General features: G+C 40.0%; 1 protein-coding gene and 1 non-coding gene across 3 annotated transcripts; both read left to right on the forward strand.

The window, feature by feature from the left end:
- The first annotated feature begins 47 nt into the window (after window positions 1-47).
- On the forward strand, window positions 48-27,292 carry ZCCHC8 (zinc finger CCHC-type containing 8). Of its 2 annotated transcripts, XM_058531342.1 has the most exons (14): window positions 48-306; window positions 1,593-1,635; window positions 5,328-5,402; window positions 6,996-7,101; window positions 8,498-8,575; window positions 12,053-12,156; window positions 12,273-12,338; window positions 12,917-12,977; window positions 13,454-13,596; window positions 13,882-14,024; window positions 17,704-17,825; window positions 20,414-20,500; window positions 20,767-20,884; window positions 25,475-27,292. In XM_058531342.1, the coding sequence occupies exons 1-14, from the start codon at window positions 108-110 to the stop codon at window positions 26,254-26,256; spliced, it is 2,127 nt and encodes a 708-aa protein (XP_058387325.1). In that variant the 5' UTR covers window positions 48-107; the 3' UTR covers window positions 26,257-27,292. The 2 variants fall into 2 exon arrangements, with proteins under 2 accessions (XP_058387325.1, XP_058387326.1); XM_058531343.1 differs by lacking the exons at window positions 48-306; window positions 1,593-1,635; window positions 5,328-5,402; ... (1 more) ...; window positions 12,053-12,156; window positions 12,273-12,338 and having other exon boundaries at window positions 8,523-8,575.
- LOC131398686 (small nucleolar RNA SNORA9) lies at window positions 5,869-5,999 on the forward strand. Its single transcript, XR_009216965.1, has one exon. It is a non-coding gene; the product is annotated as a small nucleolar RNA SNORA9 (small nucleolar RNA).
- Window positions 27,293-27,779: the final 487 nt, after the last annotated feature.

Below are 27,779 nucleotides of genomic sequence, written 5' to 3' on the forward strand. Positions count from 1 at the left end.
GGTGCTGTAGCGAGGCCTAAGCCCTAGAGAGCGGTGCCGCCCTACGACCTTCGCCCCCGGTCCAGAGGCCAGCTCCGCCTCTTCTCGAATCTTTCCCACAGGCCAAAATGGCGGCGGAGGTGGATTTTGGCGACCTAGAGTTGTTCGAGGCGTTTGACCACCCAGAGGAGTCGATTCCGAAGCCAGTTCACACCCGCTTCAAGGACGACGACAGCGACGAGGAGAACGAGAATGGGGTGGGCGACGCGGAGCTGCGGGAGCGGCTGCGGCAGTGCGAGGAAACCATCGAGCAGCTCCGCGCCGAGAATATCCTTCCCGCTCGCTGGGCCCTGTCACCGGGGCGTGTGGTGGGGGCCGTGCCGGGGAGGGCGCGGGCGGAAATTCCACGAGGGCCAGAATTCCAAGTAATTTCTCTCCCTCGCAGGCGGGGTGAGAATTGAGTGTTCGGGGGCGTAAACTGCCCCGGGGGCCTCGGCGCAAACCTCTCCCCTTCTGGGATCCGTATCCTGGACTAGATTAGCTCTTCCCGCCCCCCAATCTGGGGCCGGTTATTTTGGACTGTTTCAACGGTTAGATTATAGACTGGTCGCCACTTCTCTTCCCTTCTTTGGAGTCATTATCCTATGTCATTTTTTGCGGCCAAGCTAAAGTTGATACAGTCATGTTACGGTTGTCTGTTAGGAGATAACCGGATACTTAGGCTTTGGCGCGGATCTGTTTTTATGGCGGGGCAAAAGCTGGTGGTCCCAGGGTGTAGAGTTGGGTCCCTTAAGGATTCGAGGCAGGCAAAGAGAAATGGTTAATTCCTTAAAATTGGGGATTCATTTTAAAGTTCTTCCACTTTGGAATAGCTTCTGTGGTGAAGGTGCGTTGTAAAGTTTTAGGAAAAACGCGCCAAATAAAAGCTGTTTTGGCTGTAGTTACATGATGGCAGCTTTTCTAGTAAGGTTTGTTAGTATGTTTGTTTACATTCTTAGAATTTTGGGTTTTTTTTTTTACTATATATACATACAGATAATTTTGGCTCAGATAGTTTTCCTTTTAAAATTTGTAAAGACCCCAAAGCGGTTGGTAAATCATCTTTTAAGGTTTTCGAAGTTTGCCTTTTTCCTCGACATTTTATTATGAAAAATTTCAAAATACAGAAAAATTGAAAGGATTGCACGGTGAACATCCATGCATTGCATCTTAGATTCTTCAGTCGTTACCAGTTTGTTTTACTGCATTTACTTAACCGAATATCATGATGCTTTGACTTGGAAAATTTTCTTAAGTGAATGGCTGTTTAACTTTTGACGGGACACCGTTGTTTCAATAACGTTTTGGTTCAGTCTCTTAGTCTCTTTTGAACTACGTGACCCTGTCTTAGAAATATCTGTGTTGGGAGGGGTGAAAACTTATCTTAATTTTTAGATCCATGTGCTTAGCCCTGCAACAAAACAGGACCTCAGGAAGTGTGTCATCCTCAAAATATTTGTGGGTCTTTTAACGTTTATAACATTCTGCCACCGAAAGTGAGAGTTGGTAGTTGAATTTTATGATCTTCATGATTCTGTTTTTATGGGGGCTTATATTCCTTAACAAGTAATAACATCAAGAACTTAAAAGAAAATTGAACATTCTGACTAGACCAAGGTATGAGATCTTGAAATTACACCATTGTTGTTCTTTATTTTTTATCCTTATATGAATATTTAATCACGATTTCTTTGTAAAAAGGATGTTCAGGATTTTTGTATTGTTTTTATGTGTTCAGTGTACTCTGAAGAAATGAGAGTAACAGTCATTTATTTTTAATTTCTGGGGGTAAAATTTGAATTCTCATAACTGCATTAAACTTTTAAACTGACTTATTGGGTGAAAATATTTGTGAAACACAATCCAGAAAAATTTGACTTATTGTTCAGACCAGGCAAGTTATCAACCCAGCTGTTCCTATTCCACAAATATTTCTGGAAAGTTAGAATTAAGATTGCAGTATTAATTTAGCTGAAGATTTATTTAAACGTGTGTTCATAAATAGAAATAATGCAAGATACAGCATTTTATTTTATTTATTTTGAGGAAGATCAGCCCTGAGCTAACATCCGTACTAATCCTCCTCTTTTTGCTGAGGAAGACCGGCCCTGAGCTAACATCTATTGCCAATCCTCCTTTTTTTTTCCCCCCAAAGCCCCAGTAGATAGTTGTATGTCATAGTTGCACATCCTTCTAGTTGCTGTATGTGGGACGCGGCCTCAGCATGGCCGGATAAGTGGTGCGTCGGTGCGCTCCCGGAATCCGAACCCTGGGTGCCAGTAGTGGAGCGCGCGCACTTAACCGCTAAGCCACGGGGCCGCCCCAATACAGCATTTTAGAAGAAGAGAAAATAGTTGCTTTTGGAAAAAGTACAGTGAGTGGATTTGCATTCAGGCATCTGATTTTTTTTTTTTTTTGGTGAGGAAGATCAGCCCTAAGCTAACATCTGCCAGTCCTTCTCTTTTTTTTTTTTTTTTTTAGCTGAGGAAGACTGGCCCTGGGCTAACATCCATGCCCATCTTCCTCCACTTTATAAGGGACGCCACCACAGCGTGTCTTGTCAAGCTGTGTGTTGGTGTGCGCCCGGGATCCAAACGGGTGAACCCTGGGCCGCCACAGCAGAGCGCACACTTAACCGCTTGCGCCGCTGGGCTGGGCCCCCAGGCATCTGATTTTAACAGAAGATTAAATGCTGGTATCTCTTTATAAATTTATTTAATAAGTCACTAAATCTAAAATATTTGTTAAACTACAAATTTATAGTGTAGAATGGTATTTTCAAGCTTTCAGAATTTGGGGGTGCCATGATGCAGTTTCACAAGCACTTTTGTATCCCTGGTAGCAGCTGGAGTAACCAGCTACATTGGTGACTAAAAGTTTAAAATTTTAGAATTTAGACGTCTTTCAGAATAACTTCCCCATACCCTACCTCCTTCCTGTACGTGAGCACCCTTTGTGGATCTAACTCATTTTTGGTTAGATATCAAATGTGTTGAATATAACTAGGATTCCTCAAATATCATACTTGTTATCTGTTTAAAGATATTTTATTTAGATAAGCACACATTTTCAAATAGAGTTGATCATGTAAACATTAAATATTTATTTATAGCGTCATAGGCTTTTCCAGTTTATAAGAAACAAGCATTAGTATCATGAAAAAGAAATAAATTAATTTTTCTTTTAGAGTTACTACCCTCCAGGGCCGGCCCCGTGGCTTAGCGGTTAAGTGCGCGCGCTCCGCTACTGGCGGCCCGGGTTCGGATCCCGGGCGCACACCAACGCACCGCGTCTCCCGCCATGCTGAGGCCGCGTCCCACATGCAGCAACTGGAGGGATGTGCAGCTGTGACATGCAACTATCTGCTGGGGCTTTGGGGGGGAAAAAATAAATAAATAAAATCTTTAGAGTTAGTACCCTCCATATTGTCAGACTGATAAAGCATTTTATAGAAAACCAAAGAACAAAAAGAAACAAAATTAGATAAAATTTGTACCCCAAATCTCTTGGTTTAATCCTAATTTTTAGAATTGTCATGATCAGATGTTTCTCTTCTTTTTTTTCAATAAAGTGTGGTTTTTTTCTTTCTTTTTTTTTTAACTTTATATTATGGAAAATGTCAATTATACAGAAAGTGGAAAGAATAGTAAAATTAATACCCATATTTTCATCACTTAGATTTAACAATTAATATTTTGTCATATTTTCTTCTTCTGATCCCATACACACATTTTACCCCAAATATTTCAGCATGTATTTGTTTTTTAAAGACTTTTTCATATATAACCACACCATTATCACAACTAATAACTGACATGATTTCCTTAACATTCCCTCCCCAGTCCATATTCAAATTTCCCCCATTGAATGTCTTTGTAGCTGATTGCTCAAACTGGACTGCAGTCAAGGACCATGTAATTGCATGTGATTTTTAAAAACGTAATATATTTTTTAAAACTGTAGTTTGCACAAATTGAAACAAGTCTCTGAACCTCTTCATATTTTAATTTTATTTATTTGATTCAAACAATTCTATATACAGACTGATTTATTTCATAAGCTGTACAGGTAGAGGAATATGAGGCAGGTGAGAAGAGGAGGAATCAGAGATTCAGCTGGTCCCAGGTTACCAAAGGGATATATTGCAGGTTTCCAGGCTACATTCTAGTTCTGTTTTTGTAATATTTGAAAGTCAAATCCAGGAACAGTATACTTTTTATATCTCTTCTTTAGAATCTTGGATTTGGAATATTAAGTGGAATGTCCTGTGCCCTCTAAGAGTCTATCCATTTATTTATAAATTGTTTTATTTTCCTATAGATTTCCAAGCCAAATTCATTCTGATTCTTTTAGAAATACATTGTTGTAACCTGCGGTTTATCCACACCTTCCCTTCCCCCAGCTTGTAAAGAAACTAGCTATTAGGTAAATAAACTTTTTGGTTGAAACCTAAAAGACTAACTGTAGTTTTTAATTTTTTGTGAAATACTTTTTAAAATATGTTATGTAAGGGATACTTCTGTGTAAAATCGTTCAAACAGGTAAAATTGGCGAAAACTTAGATTTTTCTTGAGACAACTGGAGTTCTTGTTATTTTATTTATTTATTTATTTTTGTGAGGAAGATCAGCCCGAGCTAACATCCACGCTAATCCTCCTCTTTTTTTGCTGAGGAAGACCGGCTCTGAGCTAACATCTATTGCCAATCCTCCTCCTTTTTTTTTTCCCCCAAAGCCCCAGTAGATGGTTGTATGTCATAGTTGCACATCCTTCTAGTTGCTGTATGTGGGAGGTGGCCTCAGCATAGCCGGAGAAGCGGTGCGTTGGTGCACATCCGGGATCCCAACCCCGGGCCGCCAGCAGCGGCGCGCGCACTTAACCTCTAAGCCATGGGGCGAGCCCCGGAGTTCTTTTTTAATTTTTTTTTTTTTTTTGGTGAGGAAGATCAGCCCTGAGCTAACATCTGCCAATCCTCCTCGTTCTGCTGAGGAAGACTGGCCCTGGGCTAACATCCTTGCCCATCTTCCTCTACTTTATATGGGACGCCGCCACAGCATGGCCCGACAAGCGATGTGTTGGTGGGCACCTGGGATCCCAACAGACGAACCCGGGGCTGCTGCAGCGGAGCACGCGCACTTAACCGCTTGCGCCACCTGCTGGCCACCGCCTGGAGTTCTTGATTCTTGATCTTATTTGTAAAATATTATATGATCTTTGGTACTTAAGAATTATAAAAGTTATGTATTTATGTATACATATGCGAGTTTTAATTTAATCTCTTCTCAAAATATGTTTTAATTTCTGTTTTAGTGGCATATTGGTGAACGATACTAAGTTAGATGGACCTTTGTTACAGATTCTATTTATGAACAATGTTATTTCAAAGTAAGTAATTTTCCCTTTTCTAAATGTAATGAGTTAAAGTGTTTACAAAACAGTGTCTTCTATAAATATGCTGTTTTCATTTGTACTTATACCATCTTTGTTCTTTTACTTAAGATTTGTGGAATCGTAATTAAGATTAAAAGCAAGGACATTCGAGTCATATAAACCTGAATTTGAATCGACTCCTACTTTCTACATATATGAACCTGGGCAGGTCACTGACCCTCACTGCATATCAGTTTCCTCACTGGAAAACAGGATACTAATAGTAACTACCTCTGACATAGCTAAGTGAACACCTGTAAGAGCCCAATAAATAGCCTCTAAATAAAAATAACCACTACCACCACAACAGTAAATAATGTTAGCCATTTCTCCCTGACAATCAGGTAACTGAGTTTTTTCTGTTAGCTATCTTCCAAGTTGACCCACGTGATTTTTTTTCCTTAATATGAAAATTAGACCTTTGCAAGCCTTCCAGCATGCTTAGGTCTAGGGTGGCTCAGTGCATTCCTGCAGTGCTTGCTGGAGTGTTCTGAAGTGGTCCCCTTGCCCTGTCCCTTCCTCAGAGCATGGTCATAGACATCTCAGACAGTTGCTTGCCCCCTCCTGAGTCACTTAATCACACTGTTATCTTTTGTGCTGGGCAAGATAAAGAAGATAAGGGGAACCACATACAGAGTGTTAGCGGTGAGACAGGCCCATTACCTACCTTGTCTCAGCAGAAGCAGAAACTGAGGCTCTGAGGGGTCGGGAAGCTGGGTGATGAGGGAGCGGCAGCAAGGTGTAGGGCACAGCAGGGCTCTAGCACTGTTGTCGCCATCGGATTAGAATCGACGTCTACTCTAGGTCATGGCAGTCTAATTTCTGCACCATTCACTGGTGTTTTGCCTGCAGAAATCCTAGAATGTGAGCTAGAGAGACCTGACAGATCATCAGGTCTGGGAAGAGGAAGTTGGCTGCCCAGCTGGAGCGTAACCTGGACTCCTTTGGCACCTCCTGAACTGAGCACTGAAGAACACTTGATGAATATAGTTCTTGACCTGGCAAGCCAGAGAAAGTAGACTTCAGTAGTTTTTCTTGCATTACATTTTGGTTTTATTTTTTCCACTTTAATATTTATATGGGTGTTTCCTTATTTGTGCATGGAGTCTCTGGGAGGAGGATGTGAAAGAACTGAATGCATCGGTTGTCTTTGTGTTAAAGAAATAGGTGGCTAGGAGACAGCGTAGGTAGGAAGCTTTTCGTTATGGAACTCCTTTACTTGTTTTGGATTTCGAACTGTTTACATGTATTATGTATTCAAAAATTAAGTACATAAAATTTATCAATAAAATCCATTTATTCTTTGCACAGATATTTGCCAACTGGTATAAGCCAAGCACTGTGTTAGGTTATCATAATCATTTTATAACTTTCAACAATGTGTATTTTTTCCTAGGAAATAGATTCCTGAGTGGTACAAAGAGTGATTTGATAAACCTCTGAAAAACAAAGTAACAAAATTTACACATGACATCTAATAATGCATTAAGACTTCAATCGATTCAGTGTTTTACTCTGGGTTCTGACTGTTTTGTCCTCTTAATGCAGGCAATATCATCAAGAAATAGAGGAATTTGTATCAAATTTAGTAAAAAGATTTGAGGAACAGCAGAAAAATGATGTGGAAAAGACTTCCTTTAATCTTTTGCCCCAGGTATTTCAAACTTAAAAGACTTTAAGATTGGTAAATTACGCTTTTCACTGCCAATTATTAGGCCACGGGGATCCTCTTGAATCAAAACTGAAATGATTAAGATTATGTGTTCATCCCCCATCCTTCACCCGGGCTGCCTTCTCCACAGTCTGACTGGTGCAGCCGCAGGGCTTTCTTGTGGATTGTGGCTCCTTTTCTCAGAGGAATCATTTTCAGACCTGGCTACACTCAAAATTAAAGGCTTTTTTTTTTCTTATTCCCTAACTTGGACACATAGTTTTGGGCAGAAAATTAATTTTAAGCCAGAAAAAAAAAAACTGTGTCTCAAGTTTATAAAAGACAGATTCTTTTTATGTAAAACCAACAGATTTGGGCCGGCCCCATGGCTTAGCGGTTAAGTGCGTGCGCTCCGCTGGTGGCAGCCCGGGTTCGGATCCCGGGCGTGCACCGACGCACCTCTTCTCCGGCCATGCTGAGGCTGTGTCCCACATGCAGCAACTAGAAGGATGTGCAGCTATGACATACAACTATCTACTGGGGCTTTGGGGGGAAAAATAAATAAATAAATCTTTAAAAAAAAAAAAAAAAAACCAACAGATTCATGTGTCATTCTTTTTTCCCCCCTACTTGTTTAAAAAAATCAATAGCATGCCCAAAGAAATATGAGAAATTTCACTATGTGAATATTAGAGCATGAATTTATGTCAGAAAATTAGAATTATGATTTCTGGGCTTTTTTTAAAGTTAAAAATTAAGGTAAGGTAAGTAGAGTCTCTCAGGTAAGGATCTTTAGCTTTTTATCCTCACAAGTTGAAGGATGGAGTATTCTGATTAATTAAATTTTTTGTTTATCACCTTTAGTTTTCAACTATCATATACAATTTTTAAAGATTCAAGAAACAAAATATATTTAACAATAAAAACCATACTGAATAGTATTTAATTTTTGATTCAGGGAACACTTGAGAATTTTGTAGTGGCTTGAGGTCTGTGAGAATTATATTATCAGTATTGACCAGTAATGTAAAATTATGTATTTTTTTATCTTTCTGGTTATCTGATTTCAAGGTAAACTAAAGTCTGCTTTGCTAGTTTAAGCATTGAAAGTTCCATAATTAATACTCATTAACACAAAAGTCATAATATATGCTAATGCTTCAGAAGATGCAATCATTTATATCTTTTTTAATTTAATTTTCCCACTTGTGAAATTTCTTTTATAAACATTCCTAGCTTCTAAGTTCACCCTAAGTATGACAATGATGAATTCAAAATTTTATATACCGTAATGATATGTATCAGAAAATAAAGGAGTGTATTCAAATTCCTAATATTTGAAATTTAAAGTTGTTAAAAATTGGTTATCTTGTGTAATGTGTGTTTTTCTTTGCATTAGCCATCCAGTATTATGCTAGAAGAGGACCATAAGGTAGAAGAATCCTGTGCCGTTAAAGACAACAAGGAAGCTTTTAGTGTAAGTTTGGACATTTTAGTTTTGAATTCTGCACATATATGTTTCCTATCCTATGTCAGTTGGGTGGCATTTAAATGATAAAGTGGTATAGTTATATGTCATCAAGTGATCACACATTATTTGATTAAATTTGTTATACACAACAGTGTAGACTTCAGCCTCTAAATTTACGGTCATGTGCTGCATAAGGACGTTTTGGTCAGTGACAGACAGCATATATGACAGTGGTCCCATAAGATTAGTACCGTAGAGCCTAGGTGTGCTAGCTGTGTAGTAGGCTACACCATCTAGGTTCGTGTAAGCACACTCCATGATGTTTGCACAATGATGAAATCGCCTAATGATGCATTTCTCGGAACGTATCCCCATCATGAAGCAACGCACGACTGTAGTTTGCTTTTTAGTAACTATTGCAGTGTGACCTGAGGGCATAATAGACATTCTTTGGAGGACTTTATTTTTGTCCTGACCAACCTCCTTGTGTTTATTTTCAAGAACTTAGATAAAGATATAGAAAGTATGCTTGTTGAACTTACATGAAGCTAAGGGATAAAGAGCTAATGTACCAGATGGCAGACAGGAAATTTAAAATGCTGACAAACTCAAATGGTGAGTGAAAAATAGAAGCTTAACAGGGTGAACTTACATTTAGGCCTTTCAGTACCTATGCAAAATTCAGCAGTGTCAATGCAATGTAGTGGTATGATTTTGCAACTTATAATTTTTTCAAGAAGATAATATAATCCTGGATTTTCTTAGAGGAAGACTAGTTTTCGAGTTTATGGAGTATTCTGCCCCATTGATATACCACAATTTTAAAGACATGGGGCTGCTGGGATGTTGAAGAGCCCAAATCTTATTGAAAAGATTTACAAAGGATGTCACGTCTCTTCAAATGTGATGAAGGCTGTTATTTGCAAAAGGTATCATTTTAGATCACCCTATATAGCACCAAGTGGCAGAATTAGGACCAGTGATTGAATTAAGTATAGATTTTTCAACTCAACTTTCAGACAGTGGAGATTTCTGTCAGATATGAAAAATGAAATGGTACATCTCATTAAAAAAGTGAATTCCTTGTTACTGGAAATAGTCAGATAAAGGCCGAGATGCTATCAGGGCTCTTTAAAGAAAAATTTCTGAATTTGAACTAGATAACTTTTCATTTCCCTTCTAACTCTGAGGTTTTGGGATTTAAAGTGGCACCTCCGTGGAAACTGGGAATTTTGCGTATTTATAAATTTAGTCCTTTAATAAATACTAATAAATATTTACTAAATGCTCCTTAGTGCTAGAGACTGTTCTGTGTTCCAGGGGCACAGCAATGGAAAAAAGGGGCAGAATCCCTGCTCTCGCTGAATTACGTTCTAATGGGAGAAGGCAGTGCTCTGAGGAAAAATGGAGCAGAGTAAGAAGTTAGAGAGTAACTGAGGGGTATTTGGTTTGTATAGTGAGTAGTGACAGCCTCTCTGAGCCAAGACATGCATCAGATGAGGGAGTGAGCAGCACGCACTGCAGTTTGAGTGAAGAATACCCCAGGCAGTAGGAAAAGTGAGGGGAAAGCCCTGAGGCAGAAGCAAACACTTACACTGTTCTCAGCTCATTACAAATATTACTCATGAAGGTACTATTATTTTTCTCATTTTACAGATGAGGAAACAGACATAGAAGGCTAAGTAACTTGCCAGTGGTCACTGGATAGTAAGTGGCAAAGCCAGGCTTTGAATCCAGGCCTTCTGACTCCAGAGCGTGTGATCTGAATCCTTCTCTTGCCTTATAGGCCACAGTGAGGCCTTTGGATTTTACTCTGAGTGAGATGAGAAGCCATTGGAGGGTTTTAAGTAGAAATGTGACACAATATGACTTGAATTTTTAAAAGAACTGGCTTCTCTGTGGAAAATAGTCTGTAGCTGGTTACGTGTGGAAGCTGTTATTGTATTCATCTCGGGAGAGAGAAGATGATGGCTTAGACTAAGATGATTGTGGTGGTGAGGAGAAGTGGTTAGAACCGGATATACTTTGAAAGTAGAACTGATCAAATATGTTGATGAATTGGATGTAGAATATGAGAGCAAGAGAGTAATCAGAATGACTCAAGTTTTTGGCCTGAGCAACTGGAAGAATGTTGTTGCCTTTTCTGTGATGGGAAAGACTTGGGAGAGGAGCAGGTTTGTAGGGGATAAGAATCTAGTGCAGTTCTAAATAGGTGAGTTTGAGATGCCTCCTACATGTCCAGGGGGAGCTGTCAAGTTGGCACTTACATATACAAGATTGGAGTTTAGAAGGGATCAGAACTGGACATCTGGGGATGTCAGCATGTAAATTATATTTCATACCATGGGTCTGGATGAATCACCTAGAGAGTGAAAGTAGAGAAGAGGACTAAGAACTGAGTCTTACAGAAGGTGGAGAGATGAGAAGAAGCAAAGGGAACTAAGAAGGACTGGTCAGCAAGGTAGGAAGAAAACCGAGACAATGGTGTCCTGGAAGGCAAAGGAAGAGGATGTTTCTAGAAGGAAGGAGGAATCAGCTGTGTCAATTGTCGCTGATGGGTTAGGAGGAAGATTGAGAACTGTCCATTGAATTTGGCTGCGTGGGGTTCATTAGGGAGCTCCATCGTCAAGTAGCTTAGTGGAATGATAGGAACAGAAGCCTTACTGGAGATGTTCAAGAGAGAATGGCAGAAAAAAAAAATTAGAAAAAAAAGTCGGGAGACTGTTCTAGATTAAAAGAGACTAAAAAGATAACTTCTAAATGCAACGTGTGAACCTTAATCAAATCCTGGCTTGGGGGAAAAAAAGCATTTTGGGAGTAGTTGAGAAAAACTGAATATAGATGGGATAGAGATGATATTAAGGAGTTACTAATTTTCTTAGGTGTGACAATGGTGTTTTGGTTTGTAGGAGTGTGTTCGTATTCTTAGAAGGCTCATACTGAAGTATTTAGGAGTGAAGTGTCATGAAAATAGTCTATAGCTGGTTATATGTGGAAGCTGGAAATCAGGTAGGAAGTTATTGTATTAATCTCAGGCGAGGAAAAATAGTGGCTTAGGCTAAGGTGTTAGTGGTGGTGACTTTCTTCAAAGGTAAAAAGTAAGAGTGTGTGTGTGTGTGTGTGTGTGTGTTTATGTAAAGAGAGAGACAAAAATATCGACAATTGTTGAATCTAGGGGAGGGTACATGGATGTTCATTGTACCATTTTTTAAACTGTTCCATATAAAATTACAAGTCTGGAGAGAATGCGCTTGATAGTTATGATCCAGTAGAGGAAAAACTCAATGATCTAGGAAACATAGAGGAATTTAAAGATGGAGCTTTTACACATCAAAATCTGGCTCCTTTAACTAGGGAGTTGATTATTACTTATAATAATTTCATCCAAAAATAAATTGTTAAAACAATTAATCATAGTCTTACATTATTTAATGTCTTTTTTTCCTGCTTAAATAGCAATATTTTTTGACTTGTTTTCTGCAGGTTGTAGGAAGTGTCCTGTATTTTACTAATTTTTGCCTTGATAAATTGGGGCAACCGCTACTAAATGAAAACCCTCAGCTTACCGAAGGATGGGAAATCCCCAAGTATCCTACATAGTGAATGAAGATCTTTTATGCATCTTGCCATTAAGTTCACCTTTAAAACAATTTACCAAATTTTGCAGACTATGATAACTATTCCTTAATAAAATTCACTAAAGGTACCAGCAAGTCTTCAGCCACATTGTTTCTCTAGAAGGGCAAGAAATACAAGTAAAGGCAAAAAGGTTTGTGTGGGGAGCTGTTTTGTTTTCTTCTTTTTTTTAACCAAAACCATAAACTCTTAGCTTGAAAAGTTAATATTCTTTATTGCTGGCTTACTATAAATAAATTACAGACTAAGCTAGAATTTCAATATTGGGACATATATTAAATATTTAAATTGATCATCTGTTTATTGGAATTCATTGGTTCGCCCCTAAAATGCTTGGGTGGGTGGAAAGGTATAATTGTTGCTGTCAATTTGATTGCTGTCTTATAACCATCTACCCCTTTCCAAGTTACCTAAAGGAAATGTGATAATCTGTTTGCCTCAGTTCTGTTATTAACCACTGACAAAACTCAGAGGTAACAGATCAGTTGGGAACATAAGGGTTCTTGGTTAAGAGACCAGGTTACAAGTACTATTTGTTAAATCACTAAGTACAGGAGGTAAAAGTATACTCATTATTGGCATTAATTAGTAGCTTGTGATCTACGCGCTTTCTTGTCTCTCTCATACACTTTGCTGTCATAACAGAATTGTATTGATTTGTTTTTATGTTTTCATTTACATTATGAAAATCTTTGTTTTTTGACCAAATAGGCCAAGGCCTCACTGTTTCAATTGTGGTTCTGAAGAACATCAAATGAAAGATTGCCCAATGGTAAATTTTTCTCCTATAAAAAAAATGTCCTTGAACGAGAGCTATCTAATGTTTGCAACACATTTATGGCATTGTGTGATATAAAGAAACTTTCTGTGTTACTTTCCTGTTGTCTTTGAATTTGAAATCTTTTCAAATCTGCACTGAGATTTTAAGGCATTAAATTAAAAAATAAATAATTTGTCACAGTTCTCTGTATTTGAGATGAATGAAACATTACGAGAGTTAATTTTTAGAGAATTTATTCTAAAAACTTGATTTTATGTTGTAATATCAAGGTAGTAAGAAATTAGAGTGACTGCTTCTCTTCCTTGCTTATTTTTCTAAAATATCCACCCTCTTTTATATTTGTTCCTTATACATTAAAACTGGAATAATCTGTTTGCTTGACCTAAGCAGAGTGCTTATGATTATTTAATTTCTGAAGTATTTCTAAACTGCTTGATACCATTCTTTTCAAACGCATGATGATTTAGCCTCGAAATGCTGCTCGAATAAGTGAAAAGAGAAAAGAATATATGGATGCCTGTGGTGAGACAAACAATCAGAATTTTCAGCAGCGATACCATGCAGAAGAAGTAGAAGAAAGATTTGGAAGATTCAAGCCAGGAGTTATTAGGTACCTCTTTTTTAACTGTAAAATGTCATTTCTATTTCCCCAGTACTTGGAACTATGTATCTTGAGGGTAATTATCCATATATAAGCATTCTCTAGCACAGCTCTAGATAATATACATCAATTCATTCAAAAACATTAATTGTAATCTTACCTATGTATTTGTTAGGCACCTTGCCACATGCTGTGTAACATAAGACATAGAATTGTTTTAAAACATCAGAATAGTATGTGTTTTCATCCGAACAAGAATACAGTATTTTTTCTTCCTCTTTCATTTTTACTTAGTGAGGAACTTCAGGATGCCCTGGGTGTGACGGACAAGAGCCTTCCACCTTTCATCTATCGAATGCGCCAGCTTGGATACCCACCAGGCTGGCTCAAAGAGGCCGAATTGGAGAATTCAGGGCTTGCCCTCTATGATGGAAAAGGTACAGTATGTTAGGTTAGATAAGTCAGCTCAACTGTGAATCTTTTTTTTTTTAATTAGAGAATCACAATAAAATGTGATAGGAATGGCTGGCTTGTTAGTATGTGCTGAGTTAACTAAAAAATATCATGATGATATTTCCTTTGTTTTACAAGGAAGGAACTAAACCTTCATTGAGAATTATCAGATGGTTATCTGGACCTGTTCAATGACTATCTAGGCCAAAGTTTCAACTCTCCAGCTAGTCCTCATAAGCTCTTGCCTTTCCTCAGTAATGATAACAGAAATATATCCATCAATGCCAGGAGACCTATAAAATTTAGAATACATAAACCCTCTTATGATCTACAATTCTTCTCTTATGTATCTACTCTAGAAAAATATTCACACGTGCACAAGGAACTGTGTGTATATAAAGATATTTTTGTAGCATTGCATATGATAGTGAAAAATTAAAACCAACATTAAGGGCCTAAAGGAGAATGGCTAAATAAACCGTGGGAGATCTGGGCTGTGGAATCCCTGCAGTATGTAAAGAGTAAAATAAATCCATATGAGCTGACATGGCAAAATCTCTGTGCAATACTGAGTAAAAACAAGTTTCTGGATAACCTACATATTATGACGCCATTGACCTTAAGTTAAAAAAGAAAAAAACCCACATGAATGAAACAACATTCAGTGTTTTCTTTTTTTTTTTAAAGATTTTATTTATTTTTTCCCCCCAAAGCCCCAGTAGATAGTTGTATGTCATAGTTGCACATCCTTCTAGTTGCTGTATGTGGGATGCGGCCTCAGCATGGCTGGAGAAGCGGTGCGTTGGTGCGCGCCTGGGATCCGAACCCGGGCCGCCAGCAGCGGAGCGCGAGCACTTAACCGATAAACCACGGGGCCGGTCCTCAGTGTTTTCTTTGAGAACTTATTTATGTAAAAAGTATTTTTAAAAGATCGTAACTGAGAACCATCTAGATTTTAGGGTTTACACTCATAGAAGCCTTCCCTGACCACCTTGTCTAAATATTTCTCTCCCTCGTTCACCAGCCTGTCCTGTTAGTCTTTATCACTGCACCCTGTGTGTTTCCTTCAGACCCTGTCATAATTTATATGTATTTATTTCTGTTTTCTATTTTCCCAACTAGATGGTAAATTTTGTAATTGCTAAAACCATACCTATTTTATTCACCAATATGTCTCCTAGCATGTAGCACAGTGCCTGGCATGTGGTAGATACTAAATAAATATTTTTAAAAAAGGTTTTTTTAAAGATCTTAACTGATGTACAGCAAACTCAACAGTTCTTACCCCCGAGAAGGGAAAGAGGATTAGGCTAAAGATTTTAGGGGCCGGCCCAGTGGTGCAACGATTAAGTGCACGCGCTCCGCTTTGGAGGCCCAGGGTTTGCACGTTCGGATCCCAGGCGCACACTGACACACCGCTCGTCAAGCCATGCTATGGCAGCATCCTATATAAAGTAGAAGATGGGCACGGATGTTAGCCCAGGGCCAATCTTCCTCAGCAAAAAGAGGAGGACTGGCATCAGATGTTAGCTCAGGGCTGGTCTTCCTCACAAAAAAAAAAAAAAAGATTTTAGTTTTTCTGTGATGCACTAAATCTTTTAAAAATGAAAATGTTTCTTTTTTTTTTTATAATTTTTTTCCCCCCCAAAGCCCCAGTAGACAGTTGTATGTCATAGCTGCACATCCTTCTAGTTGCTGTATGTGGGACTTGGCCGGGATCCAAACCCAGGCCGCCAGCAGCAGAGCGCGCGCACTTAACTGCTAAGCCACAGGGCCGGCCCGAAAATGTTTCTAAATATTACTTAGGTAATTAAAAGTACTTTTAAAAATTCACCAAGCCTCCCCTTCTCAAATATTATCAAAGAGATATCTAGCACAGTCTTTTTATTTTATTTTATTTTATTTATTTATTTTTTTGTGAGGAAGATCAGCCCTGAGCTAACATCCATGCTAATCCTCCTCTTTTTGCTGAGGAAGACCGGCTCTAAGCTAACATCTATTGCCAATCCTACTCCTTTTTTTTCCCCAAAGCCCCAGTAGATAGTTGTGTGTCATAGTTGCACATCGTTCTAGTTGCTATATGTGGGACGCGGCCTCAGCATGGCCAGAGAAGCAGTGCGTCGGTGCGCGCCCAGGATCCAAACCCAGGCCACCAGTAGCAGAGTGCGCGCACTTAACCGCTAAGCCACAGGGCCGGCCCTAGCACATATCCCCAAGTCATGCTAACATTCCAATGATCATTTCTCCTGCTACTTTCTGTAGGTGCTTGCATTTCTGTTTTCTCTCTCTCATTTTTTTTTGTGAAGATCAGCCCTGAGCTAACATCTGATGCCAATCCTCCTCTTTTTTGCTGAGCAAGACTGGCCCTGGGCTAACATCCATGCCCATCTTCCTCTACTTTATATGGGATGCCGCCACAGCATGGCTTGACAAGCGGTGCATTGGTGCGCACCCGGGATCCAAACCTGCGAACCCTTGGCCTCCAAAGCAGAGCGCGTGCACTTAACTGCTGAGCCACCAGGCTGGCCCCTCTTTTTTTTTTTTTTTTTTTTTAGTGTATTTATTTGAATAGGAATTCTCTGGACAAAAGATTGTAGGTGATTGAGAGTCTCTAAAATCTCTTAATTTATAGATTCCCTTCCTTGTTTTTAAGAAAAGTGTGTTTTGTTGTTCAGAGTTTTTGAGATTTTGTCGATGCATCCACATGGTGTTATTTTAGCATGTTCCTCTGTTTATTTCCTGTGAATTGTGATGGAATCAGTCATTGATGATCATGGCCTGTATTTGTTAATCATTGGGTTGCAACATGGTTATTTTCTCATTCTTTCATTACTTCTTGGCTTATTAGCTAGAATACGCATATAAAGAGAAACTTCTCGTCATAAACTATTTGATTACCTTCGGTATATGAACATTATAAATAAATGCATGATTTATTTATTAATTTTCAAAGTAGTAAAGTGGTTCCCAAGTATCCTCTCATCTGTAAAGTAGGTTTTTTTTTGTTTTGTTTTTGTGTGAGGAAGATCAGTCCTGAGCTAACATCCATGCCAATCCTCCTCTTTTTGCTGAGAAAGACTGGCCCTGAGCTAACATCCTTGCCCATCTTCCTCCACTTTATGTGGGATGCCGCCACAGCATGGCCTGACAATCGGTGCATCAGTGTGCACCCAGGATCCAAACCCAGGGCCGCCAGCAGCGGACCGCGTGCACTTAACCGCCACGCCACGGGGCCGGCCCTGTAAAGTAGTTTTAATAGTATGTACCTCTTAGGGTTGTTATGAAGATTAACTGAGTTCATACTTGTAAACCATTTAATACTGTCTGGTACATAGTAAGCATTATATAAATGCTTATTAAATAAAGTAAAAATGTTGGAATAGAGCATTAGGCAGATCATAAGATCAGTGCAAAATAGACTTGTAAGCAACCCATGAAAGAACCAAAGTTTCTAAGATTCTAAATATTTTTTTTTATCAAAGTATGATGTCCATCTGCATTGTTTTAAAATTCTGATCTAATGGTTCAGAAAAATTATAATTAAAGCCACTCTTGGAATAAATATGTTGCCATGAATATAAGCGCTTCCAGGTCTGCTTTTGATCTAGAGAGGGATTTATATTGGCATTTAGCAGTATTAACCCTTTCAATGGTCTGTTATAGATGGTGGTGATGGGGAAACAGAAGCTGGAGAAGTACAACAGAATAAAAGTGTCACTTATGATCTCTCGAAATTGGTAACCTATCCAGGTTTTAATATATCTACTCCCAGAGGAATTCCAGATGTAAGTATATTGTTTTTTTTTTTTATTCTTCTGGAATGTGACATTATGTTAAAGATTGTTCAAAATGTTAGCTTATGTAGCAGTTACTGTTATATAAAGAACAGTAAATGTGTTACATGTTGAACTTTTTTTTTTCCTTTTGTGAGGAAGATTAGCCCTGAGCTAACATCTGTTGCCAATCCTCCTCTTTTTGCTGAGGAACATTGGCCCTGGGCTAACATCCGTGCCCATCTTCCTCTACTTTATATGGGATGCCACCACAGCATGGTGCATAGGTCCATGCCCGGGATTCAAATCTGCAAACCCCAGGCCTCCGAAGTGGAGCACATGAACAACCACTACGCCACTGGGCCAGCCCCACGTATTGAACTTTTTTTTTTTTTTTTTTTTTTGGTGAGGAAGATCAGCCCTGAGCTAACATCCACGCTAATCCTCCTCTTTTTGCTGAGGAAGACCGGCTCTGAGCTAACATCCGTTGCCAATCCTCCTCCTTTTTTTTTCTCCTCAAAGCCCCGGTAGATAGTTGTATGTCATAGTTGCACATCCTTCTAGTTGCTGTATGTGGGACGCTGCCTCAGCATGGCCGGAGAAGTGGTGCATCGGTTCATGCCCGGGATCTGAACCTGGGCCGCCAGTAGCGAGCACGCGCACTTAACCGCTAAGCCACGGGCCCGGCCCCCTGTATTGAACTTTTTAACCTCCTTTATGTTGACTAAAATCTTCAGTGAAATCTTTTTTTTTTTTTTTTTTTTTTTTTTTTTGTGAGGAAGATCAGCCCTGAGCTAACATCCGTGCCAATCCGCCTCTTTTTTTTTTGCTGAGGAAGACTGGTCCTGGGCTAACATCCATGCCAATCTTCCTCCACTTTATATGGGACACCGCCACAGCATGGCCTGACAAGTGGTGCATCGGTTCACGCCTGGGATCCGAACCCGGGCCGCCAACAGCGGAACGCATGCACTTAACTGCTACACCATGGGGCTGGCCCCGAGTGAAATCTTGTATTTGTCAAAAAAAAAACACCCACAGTTTTTTCTGACTTTATCCTCTAAGAAAGGAGCTAGAATAGAATGGTTAGATTCTATAAATCTAAAACTATTCTAAAATTAAAAGATTATCTTTTAAAAATATGGGATGGGGCCCTGCCCCGTGGCTTAGTGGTTAGGTGTGTGTTCGCTCCGCTGCTGGCGGCCCTCGTTCAGATCCCGGGCGCGCACCGACGCACCGCTTCTCCGGCCATGCTGGGGCCGCGTCCCACATACAGCAACTGGAGGGATGTACAGCAACTGGAGGCATGTGCAGCTATGACATGCAACTATCTACTGGGGCTTTGGGGGAAAAAAATAATAAATAAAATTATAAAAATATGGGGTGGTTCTGAGGCAGTATTAAAGTTTTACAGGGCTGGCCCCGTGGCTTAGTGGTTAAGTGCGTGCGCTCCGCTGCTGGCAGCCCGGGTTCGGATCCCGGACGCGCACCGACGCACCACTTCTCTGGCCATGCTGGGGCCGTGTCCCACATACAGCAACTAGAAGGATGTGCAGCTGTGACATACAACTATCTACTGGGGCTTTGGGGGAAAAATAAATAAATAAATAAAATTAAAAAAAAAATTTTACAGAATTACTTGGGAAGTAAATTTCTGCCTTTAATAAATCTAAGTATACTATAACTCTTTTTTCTATTCTTCTCTTTTTTTTCCCATCGTGGTAAAATTTCTTGTTTTATATGAAAATGGTTTTCTACAATTACTCTTTTCCAATTTTCATCTTATGTTTCAAGTTTCAACAATTAATTATTGTGGTGGTGGTATCTTAATTAAAAAGTACATTCTAATTGTTCTTAGGAACTGGGCAGTGGAGAAGCCAAAGGTCTGAACTTAAGAGTCTAGTGAACAGCTGTGAAGACAAGTGTGTAATTAATTAAGGGCTAAATTGCATGTTACAAACCTTCAGTGCCTCTGGAAGTGAGTCCAAGTGCCAGCCTACATCAGAATCCTGTTGGGGTGCTCATTAGAAATGCACATTCTTGAGTCCTACCCTGGAATCTGTAGGTTTAACAAGAGCCCAAAGTGATTCTTCTTGAGAACCACTGTTGAATGTGCTACTGGAGATCAAAGAGAAATGAGAGAAGTTGAACCTTAAACATGAGTACTAAGCTTAGAAAGGGAAAGAACAGGAGATAGGAAACTCAGCATGAGTAAATACTCTAGGAGGATTGAGCAGCACAGTCATTAGCAGTGCTAGTGCACGATGGCAGAGACTGGGGCCAGATAGGCCGGATAAGGGTCCCTGTCATCTCTGCCTGTAACTTCTGCTGGTCATAGGTAGAACCTTTTTGGGCCAAGTGATTTTGTCAAGTAGTCTTTTACTATTTAGTCCTGATCACTCTGCAGGCAGAGTTGTTTTTTTTTTTTTTCCTTCAGTGCACCATTATTCATTATTTTCACTAATTCCCCAAAAAAGGAAAAGTCACATATGAAGCAGAAATATAATTTGAGACCTCCGCTTTACCTCCTTTGAGAAAAATCTCAAAGCATGACATTTTCCAGATAAATACTTATTTTTTCCTTCTCTTTTCATCATTAGGAATGGCGGATGTTTGGTTCCATACCAATGCAGGCATGTCAGCAGAAGGATGTGTTTGCCAATTACCTTACTTCTAACTTCCAAGCGGTAAATTGATTTTCAGGGTGTGGTTTATAAAATGTATTGTATATGTCTGTGGGATTTTGTAACTCATTAGCATCTTAATGGCTTTTTTTGCTTTGTATATAAAGCACTCTGTGTTTTCTAATCAATCAAAAGGCCAAAGGTAGCTAAATTTACGTTACCTGGACTTAGCTTCAGGTTGGTTTTCTACATCATATTTAAGCGAAGGGGTGGAGCTTAATTCTTTGTCTACCCCATCTAACTTGCATTTGGCTTGGCTCCTCTGTTAGTCGAGTGTGAGGTCTGGCAGCAAGAGGTCTTCGTCTCAGTGCAGCCCTGGTAGTCCCAAGAAGCAGAAGAAGCAGAGCAGCTCCGCAGCCTCACCTGCCGACATGGAGCTCGACTCAGGTAGGTTTCATCCCGTGGTTTTGATTTTGTTGAGAAGGTAGGACGCATTAGTTTGCTCCTGAGTCCCATAAGAAATGGAAACTCCTTATGAGTACTACTAAATAGTAAATCTTTTATTTTATCCTTGGCAATCAGGGCATCGCCACCATTACTGATTGAAGCTGAATTGGAAGACATGGCTTGATGTGAGGGCCAGATGAGCCAGCTAACTGGATTCCTGAGTTAGGCAGACTTAACCCTCCAGTCCCAGCTCCTGGAGCTAGACTGGCCTCTCGGATAGGGGTAGCGCTCTGAGACAAGCAGTGGAAAACGTTCCCCTTCTGGCAGCTCGGTCCCAAGAGGAAGAGGGCAGCACCCAGCCAAGCTTGCCCAGTTACTCTTCCGAATTTTATTAATTCAATAAATCGCTCCTCCTCCCCAGGAAAGAGAGACCGTGAGGAAAATCTGTTCTGCTGGAAACGCACAATGAAACAGAGGCCTTGCCGTCTGATATTCCCCTAGCTCTTTGTTCTCTGAGCCCTCTGGGATTCACCCTGGAACCTGTGGTTAACCAGGATCATGACAGTCTTTTTCAGCAGATCAGTAATGCTTCAGGACAGTTATGCTCCCACCTTTTTGAGCCCCCCCACCCCCAGTACCAACCATTGCTCCTTTGGGTTTCCCCTTAGGACTACTAATGAGGTTTCTAGATTTTACCCCCAGCAGGCTCTGGAATGGATCAGAAGTTTTTTTCATTGGATAACTCCAAGGCCACTCTGAATCCAAGACTGAAAATTCACTCCTTGTTCCGTTTCCCATCCCAAATTATGGCCAGCTACTTTGGTCCTATATAGCCTGTCAGATGTTCTGAAGTGAGATTAAATGGCAACAGTAAGATAAAATGCACTCAGATACTCTAACAGTAAGATGCCGGCAATATAAATTGCCCCAAATTTGAGTGTGAACCCCTCTTCCCATTTTCAAATTCCCAAGGAGAAGTTATAAAGGTCACAGATTAAATCCCCTTAAAGTCCAAGAGAATTAAAGTCCAAAATCGAATTGTTTTGCACGAGTGACTTCAAAGTCCAAAATTAAAGCCCCCAAAACATTTTCCCAAATTTTTCACTCTGCTTAGTCTCAGCCACAGGAGTTCTTGATACCTGAGTAGAGTTCACAGCCTGGGCTTTTAGCACCTACAGCCTTACTTCAATATCCAGTCTCACTTTTAACAAGGCTAGAGAATTAATAGGAAACATAGAATTATTACAGCCTTTGTCACATATCTTCGAAATTTTGAAAACAAGCAATTACCAAAAACCCAAAAGTAGTTGGGTTCCCAAAATTATGTTCCCAGAGCCCAGTACTTCTCAGCGTTACCAAAGGCCATAGTCAGGATTTCTGAGTGAGGGCAAAATTCCTGGGTTCTGTCTCTCAAGGATGTTAGTTGGTGCCAGTTGTCTGACTCTCCTGCCTGTGTACTTTAGTTGGAAGAAATCTCCCCATAAGAAGTGAATTTTGGTCTCAGGTACTTACAGTACCTGTGAGGAGAAGCTACCTATGCTTGGTGTTTTGATTCATTTGTGACAGTTGCTGTCTCATGAAGTTTGGGAATGTGTGGTGGTGGCACACCTGTCACACACTTAGGTACAGGTGTTTTCAGCCCTGTGCTGGGAGCTTTTTCTTCTGTTTCTTGTCAGGGAATCGCTGAGGCCTGAGAAACCTTTCTCCTAGGGGAAGTTTATCTATCTATCCATCTCTCCCTCCCCTCCCCTCTGCTCCTCTCCCCTCCTGTATAAAGAGCCAATCCATATGGTAAGGTGACTCTTGATCCCAAGGCAAGAGTCTTAAGAATCCAAGTTTAGTGCCTCCACATTCCTTCCTTGGCTCTCAGTCCAGAGTGGAATTTGGGGCAGAAGTTATAGCACTTGCCTAACTGACGATGGGATAAACAGTTGAATTAGAACCAAGCTTTTTGCATTAGTTTCCTGTAAGAAGACAGAACCTTTGCAGAACAAAGATTATTTACCCATAGGTGCCTAAAAGGGCTGAATGGACTCGTTTCCATACCATACATCAAGTCTGTCTCAACCCCACTTCCTGAGGAGTGGCTGCACTCACACAGTGAGCCACAGCAGCTCCCTGAGGCCCTCACCTTTGCAGGCTCTGCCTTAGTGCACTCGATCACCCTCGCCCTGCAGTCTGTAATTGAGTCCTTTCATGAGTTGTGCCTGCTTACCAAGCCTCTGCTGGCTTAATTAAATCAATGTGTTATAAGTGAAATGGATCCCATGTCACAAAATTGTGAGTATAGTGATTTGGTTTGGAATTGTGAAATATAACTACCTAAATTTCTTTTTCTTATTTACTTTAACATTCTTATGTTAATAATATTGTGATGTTTTGTGCAAATGAAACTTGGGTTAAACAGTTTGGATATGGTTTAAAAGCATTGTATACATAAATTGTTAAAGAACTAATTTACCAACTTGGTGTTCTCTTCTCCCTGTCCCCTGCCCCTCTTCCTCCTCATGTGTGCTCTTGGTTATAGTTAATAGTACCAGTGTTCTTGTAATTACCTAGGCTGAGAAACTCCATCCACCCTTATCTTGGCCTTTGTTTCTAGCCAATTACCAAAATTCTAACAGTATCTCAGTAAATTGCCTCTTAGTTCAGGCTTTTCTCTCTTACCTCATCCCTGTTGGTGCCCTTATAACTGATTTTTTTTTTTTTGCATCCTTCCTTCCAGCTCTTTTATCCATCCTTTGCTCTTCAGAGTGAGTTAATTTCTTAAAATACTAAGTGACAGTACGTTTATCTCCTTACAGATCTTGTTGCCTTATTGTCCTATTTATTGAACAGTAAAGTTCAGACTGGTTTTACGTAAACTTTCAAGATTCCATGTTATTCAGTTTAATTTTCCAAATTTTTAAAACGTTTACTATGTTTCAGACCTCTCTACTAGACCCTGAGGACAGAGAGATTAGTAAGACACAACTGCTGCCCTTAGTTACCACTCTCTGTCACCTAGGGATTGCAGATGTATAAACATCATTTTGATATAGATGTGGCCTGTGGTGATACATATAAAGCATAGTATTACATATTGCTGCTACAGAGCTGGTTACAGACTATAATGGTGACACAAAGGAGAAACTGAGCAGCTGTACTGGATAGAGTCATAGACCTTTACCAAGAAGGACATTTAGCTGCATCTTGAGGAATGAGTCAGCGATTTACCAGCGAGATGAGCAGGGTTATGGCATTTGAGGCAGTGGGAAATGCAAATGCAGAAGCATGAAACATCACAGCACATTGTGCCGCCAACAGAGTGACAGCTGGAGTTTAAACCAGGCATTAAGAAATGACATGGTGGTGGGCCGGCCCCGTGGCTTAGCGGTTAAGTGCGCACACTCTGCTGCTGGCAGCCTGGGTTCGGATCCCGGGCGTGCACTGACGCACCACTTCTCCGGCCATGCTGAGGCCACGTCCCACATACAGCAACTAGAAGGATGTGCAGCTATGACGTACAACAATCTACTGGGGCTTTGGGGGGAAAAAAATAAAATCTTTAAAAAAAAAAAAGAAATGACATGATGGAAGAAGGCAAATGCTTGGTCATAGAGGGCCTTATGAGGCATAGAGGAGATCAGATTTCATCCTATAGGTGATGGGAAGGCACTAAAGGTTTTCTAACAAGGTGGGAATATTTATAGGACCAGATTTGTGTTTTAGAAAAATAGTTTGGAAGATGGATATTAGGAAAATGAGTCCAGAGGCAGGGATGACTCTAATATTCCTGGCAAACAGTAGTGGGCCAGAAATAACATAGTGGCTGTGACAGTCTATAGGGAAGAGTGGGCCCCAGAGAGCCAAGGACTTGGGGTAGGGCAGAAGGAAAGGGAAGACTATCAGATGACGAGCAGGTTTCAGTTTGGGAGACTTCAACCATATACCACTGGTGGTGCCATTAGTAAGAATAGCAAATAGAAGAAGAGTCTAGGTTTAAGGAAAAGATCCTTTGTTTTGGACAGGTCAGATCTGTTGTATCTGTGGGACATATATGTGATGATGACCAGTGACCAGTTAGCTACATGAAACCACAGCTCAGGCAAGCAGTCTAGACTAAAGGTACAGAATTGGGAAATAAGCCAGGGTGTATTCCTGCCCTGTCTCCTCAGCTTCAGCCTGCAGCCTTCCACCCATTCAGCTTTCCACCAAGCCTGTATTTCCAGCCCACTGTCCTACTGTGTTCTTACACAAACGCCAATCTTCAGTTACAGCGGACTATCCAGAAATTACTCTGTATCTCCATGCCATTGTTAATATCTCCCCACTCTAAAATGATGTACACAGCATGGAAATGGATTTCCCAAGGGGTTTGGGTAAAATTCCTGGTGCCAGAAGATCCTACACCTCTCCTGCAGAGATTCTTTTCAGGTGGATTGAGGACATTTAGGTGATGGTCATGTATCTGAGGATCCACAGAGTTTTCCCCTCTCGAGCCAGTTATTTTTGGCCATTGAATCTCTGGATACATCCGAGTTCAAATAATCAACGTTAGTAAAACCAAATGCTGTGACAACTTCAAGTATCGTATCTTTCTTATTTCAGATGCAGAGGTCCCGCATGGTTCTCTAAGCAGTGAAGCATTTCAGTTTCAGCCACCATTGCCCCCTGGCACTCCTCCCCCACTACCACGGGGAACTCCTCCACCCATCTTCACCCCTCCGCTCCCCAAGGGCACCCCGCCACTGACTCCCAGTGACTCACCCCAGACCAGAACAGCATCTGCAGCTGTGGATGAGGATGCACTGACTCTGGAAGAACTTGAAGAACAGCAGAGGAGGATATGGGCAGCCCTCGAGCAAGCCGAGAGCGTAAACAGTGATTCTGATATTCCTGTTGACACACCTTTAACTGGGAATTCAGTTGCCTCCTCACCTTGTCCAAACGAACTAGACCTCCCTCTCTCAGAGGGAAAAATGTCTGAAAAACAGATGTCAGATGAGCCTGAGGTCCCAGATACTTGTACAAAGAAATCAGAAGTTGAACATCCCTCGAGTCCAGATTCTGAGGCTACGTTGCTTTGTCAGAAGGAAAAGAAAGAGTCTACTCAGGTAGACTCTCAAGGTGCTCTTCTTGATAATGGCAGTGTTGTGTCAAACTGTGACATTAGGAATGGAGGCAGCCAGAAGCTCCTTCATGTGAACACCAGTCCTTCAACAGCCACTAAAATTCATAGTCCTATACCTGACATGAGCAAGTTTGCAACCGGAATAACGCCATTTGAATTTGAGAATATGGCAGAATCTACTGGAATGTACCTCAGGATAAGAAACTTGTTAAAGAACTCACCCCGAAACCAGCAAAAAAACAAAAAGGCTTCTGAATAACTGCTTGACCTAGCACCAAGAGCTATTTAATTATCTATAACTTTGTGTTCTGTTAATTAGTACTAACTAAGTGGACAGATAGAATTGTTTTCCTATTTGTTCCTCCCACATTTAAAAATCTGTCCAGGGCTTACTTGTGGCCTAGAGTCGGGCCTATTTTAAAGAAATGGAAAGACTGGGTTTGCTGGTTTACTCTATTTTATTCTCGCTGATAAAAACTTGGCGGGGGGAGTGTAAGTATGAGCTGGTTTAGAGATAGCTTGTTAAGGTTTAAACTATTTTTGGATTGTGAATGTCCGTCAGGAGTGATGGTTTTTATCCGTCTTTTGTACGTTGGTTTCCCTTTCTACATTTTGCTAATTATCCTGTATATAAGTTTAATATATCACTTTTTAAAAGAAAAAAATCTAACCGTTTTAAATTCCTATGTTACCTTCGACAACCAAATCAGAAAAATCAGGGTGGAGCAGCTTTATCCCATTTGGGGTATTTTTGTAAGTGATTTACATGCATCAATTTTAATAACACTTTTACTTTTTTTGTAACTTCATTCTTCATATAAGCTTGCTATACAGGTGGTTCATCTTTGGGTACAAAGGTTTAATAAATTAGTTTTCATATATATAATCTAAGACTTTGAATACAAAATAGTGATTCACAGTCAAATTAGTATATACAACCTTTTAAGTTTGGAAGTAGACTCTGTGGTTGCAAAAATTGGTGGTAGCAAAGGAAATACAAGAAATTGCAAGTTTGGATGTTTTCCGTGGATTTCAGCCTTAAATATGAAAAACAGCAGAATCTTTTAAAATAGTTATTTTGAAAAAAATGGAGGGCAGCTAGCCTTTGTACAAAAATAATTTTCTAGATTTGAACCCAGAGATAATTAATAGTTAAAAATAAAAAGTAGACATAATCAAATTACTTTTGTCAGATATATAAGATAGAGCTGAAACTACTGTTTTTGTCTTTTTCTGGAATGCCATAACATCTTTATAGTCACGTCCATGAAAATAAACATTTAGATGATCTTGAACTGTTAGTCTCAGGTAGTGTTATCCTGCTCTCAGGCCAGCAGAGGGAGCAAAATACAACCATTCCGGATTTCATTTTCTTTTTGAGAACCTGAGTAACCAAATTTACTGTCCTATAAACAATAGAGAAGGAAAGTTATATGAAAAATTTATTTTCAAGGCCCTCACAGAACATGCTAGAAATTGAATAAAATGTTAAGTACTTTTGGCTTTTTTCTCTGAGTTGAAGTACATAATACAAGTAATCCTTTATAGTGATTTGCATAGTGCTTTTACATTATCTTACTCAATATTTCTGTCGGATAAATATGTTATCACCACATTATGTATATATAACATAAGGAAACTTAAGCGGCAGTGACAGGCTAAAGGGACTTGTCAACATCCAAGAAGTGGTTCTTGCGTGGCCAGTCTTCAGGTAAAGACTTGCCTGTTCCCTAAATCATAGGGGTAGCTTACATGCCTCTTTAAGGCTTGCATCAGTAGAGC

This window comes from Diceros bicornis, chromosome 35 (genome assembly GCF_020826845.1).
Source record: "Diceros bicornis minor isolate mBicDic1 chromosome 35, mDicBic1.mat.cur, whole genome shotgun sequence".
NCBI classification, from domain to species: Eukaryota; Metazoa; Chordata; class Mammalia; order Perissodactyla; family Rhinocerotidae; genus Diceros; species Diceros bicornis.